This window comes from Notothenia coriiceps, unplaced genomic scaffold (genome assembly GCF_000735185.1).
Source record: "Notothenia coriiceps isolate Sejong01 unplaced genomic scaffold, NC01 NC01_scaffold00034653, whole genome shotgun sequence".
NCBI lineage: Eukaryota > Metazoa > Chordata > Actinopteri > Perciformes > Nototheniidae > Notothenia > Notothenia coriiceps.
Genome location: NW_011367354.1, coordinates 1 through 1,842, shown reverse-complemented (window position 1 = coordinate 1,842; position 1,842 = coordinate 1). Strand labels below are relative to the sequence as shown.

Genomic DNA, 1,842 nt, shown 5'->3' with positions numbered 1-1,842 from the left:
CACTCTCACTCTCTCTCTCACTCTCTCTCTCTCTCTCTCACTCTCTCTCACTCTCTCTCTCACTCTCTCACTCTCTCACTCTCTCTCTCTCTCTCTCTCTCACTCTCTCTCTCACTCACTCACTCACTCACTCACTCACAGTGGGATTAGTCCTGTGTAAGATCAGCCTAACGGAGACATTTTGATTTAGAATACCGTTAACGCTCACCTTTGCCATGACCTCGGGGTCTGGGTTTTCGATGGGGTCGGCCCACTCCACCGTCACCACGTTCCCCCAAACCTTCACCTTTCCGCTCATTAAGCGACGGCGAGCCTGAGCGGCCGTTTTGTGATCTTCGTACTCCAGGAAGCAGAAACCGCGGTTTTTCTTCTTGTCGTCGGGTTGGTGGTACAGTATGACGTCACTGAGACCCTCTGTAAAAACAACATGGACACATATACCGACAGGAAGTCATCAACATTAAGAAGTCTCGACAGTGGGCGTGACAGTTCACAATGAAATGCTTAAAACCAGATGAGATGTGTTGACCTGTGACTTTAGAGAACTCCTCCACGATCTGCTCCTTCGTTTTACTCTTGGGAATGGAGCCAACGAATAGCCGGTTGTTGGCGACAGATATACACACACCGATGTGTTTACCGGGGCGGATCTCGTGGTTATTGCACTGGAGAGAAGAATGAAGCACATCAGAATCAGGTTTAACTCCCGTGTACATAAACACAGTTAGAGGGAATAAACGGTGACTATTTGTAAAAACCTTTTTATTTTTAAATAAGAAAAAAAAAACAGGAATTAAATAAGAACAAATGTTTACCAGAAATCTAAATATACCAAAATAAGTACAATAGGAATACAACAATTGACTCAGAATTTAATAAAAATGTGTTGACAACAAATAACGGTTTCTTTAAAAAGGTCTTTTTTCCCCTCATATTAATAATACATTTTATATAAGAGACTTTACAGAGTGAAAATTCATAAAACACAACGTTATTACAGATGGAATATACAACACACTACAGGAGAAGGAAAAGCCCAAAGAGCAGAATACGGCTCTCTTTCAACTTAATTAGTGATTTTGGACAATTTAGTCCGAAGCTTCTGGTCAAATGTGATTGGATTATGAAAGGGAATGTCGCCCAACACACACTTGCTGTGGTGTTTACCACAACAAACAACAAAAGTACAATAGATAAATGACAATTGAGTATATCAGAATTTAAGTGTTGATATGAAATATGTTTAACAACTAACCATTTCCAACTGTTTTGCTTATTATGGACCATTGGCCCCAAAGCTCCTGGTTAAATGTGATTGGATTATGAAAGGGAATGTCGCCCAACACACACTTGCTGCTTGACTTGATTCCTGAGACAGTGTTAGGTGTTTCTGGAGCAGAGACTCACCAGCTTGACGGCCTCCTGCGCCGCCTCTTTAGTGCAGAACGTGACGAAGGCGTAGCCGCGGTTCAGGCCGCTCAGAGGGTCCATCATCAGCCGCAGGTCCCAGATAGGCCCCGCCTTCTCAAAGAGAGGAACCAGCTCGTCTTCAAACAAGTCCCGGGGAATCTTCCCAACAAATATCTACCAGAGAAACCAAGACAAATATTTTTTTAAATAATAATAAGCACACACTCTATGACTTGCTTTTGTTATTATTAAGCAGGAAAAATAAATACAAATAAATGTTATTTATGTTCTGAATTTCTTTTTTTAATCATTATTTATACATTTTTTGTATACCTACCCACCTACCTACCTACCTACCTACCTACCTACCTACCTACCTACGATCAAAATCGATTATTTGACAGCCCTGGCGAATAATAATCGATTATTCGA

At 41.4% G+C, this 1,842-nt stretch overlaps 1 protein-coding gene across 1 annotated transcript; it reads right to left on the bottom strand.

Moving 5' to 3' along the window:
- Positions 1 to 94: 94 nt before the first annotated feature.
- On the bottom strand, positions 95 to 1,584 carry LOC104962407 (heterogeneous nuclear ribonucleoprotein Q-like; the record flags this gene model as incomplete). Its single annotated transcript, XM_010790844.1, has 3 exons — positions 95 to 414; positions 530 to 665; positions 1,408 to 1,584. Coding segments are annotated over 3 exons (600 nt in total), but the record flags the coding sequence as incomplete, so codon positions are not given.
- Positions 1,585 to 1,842: the final 258 nt, after the last annotated feature.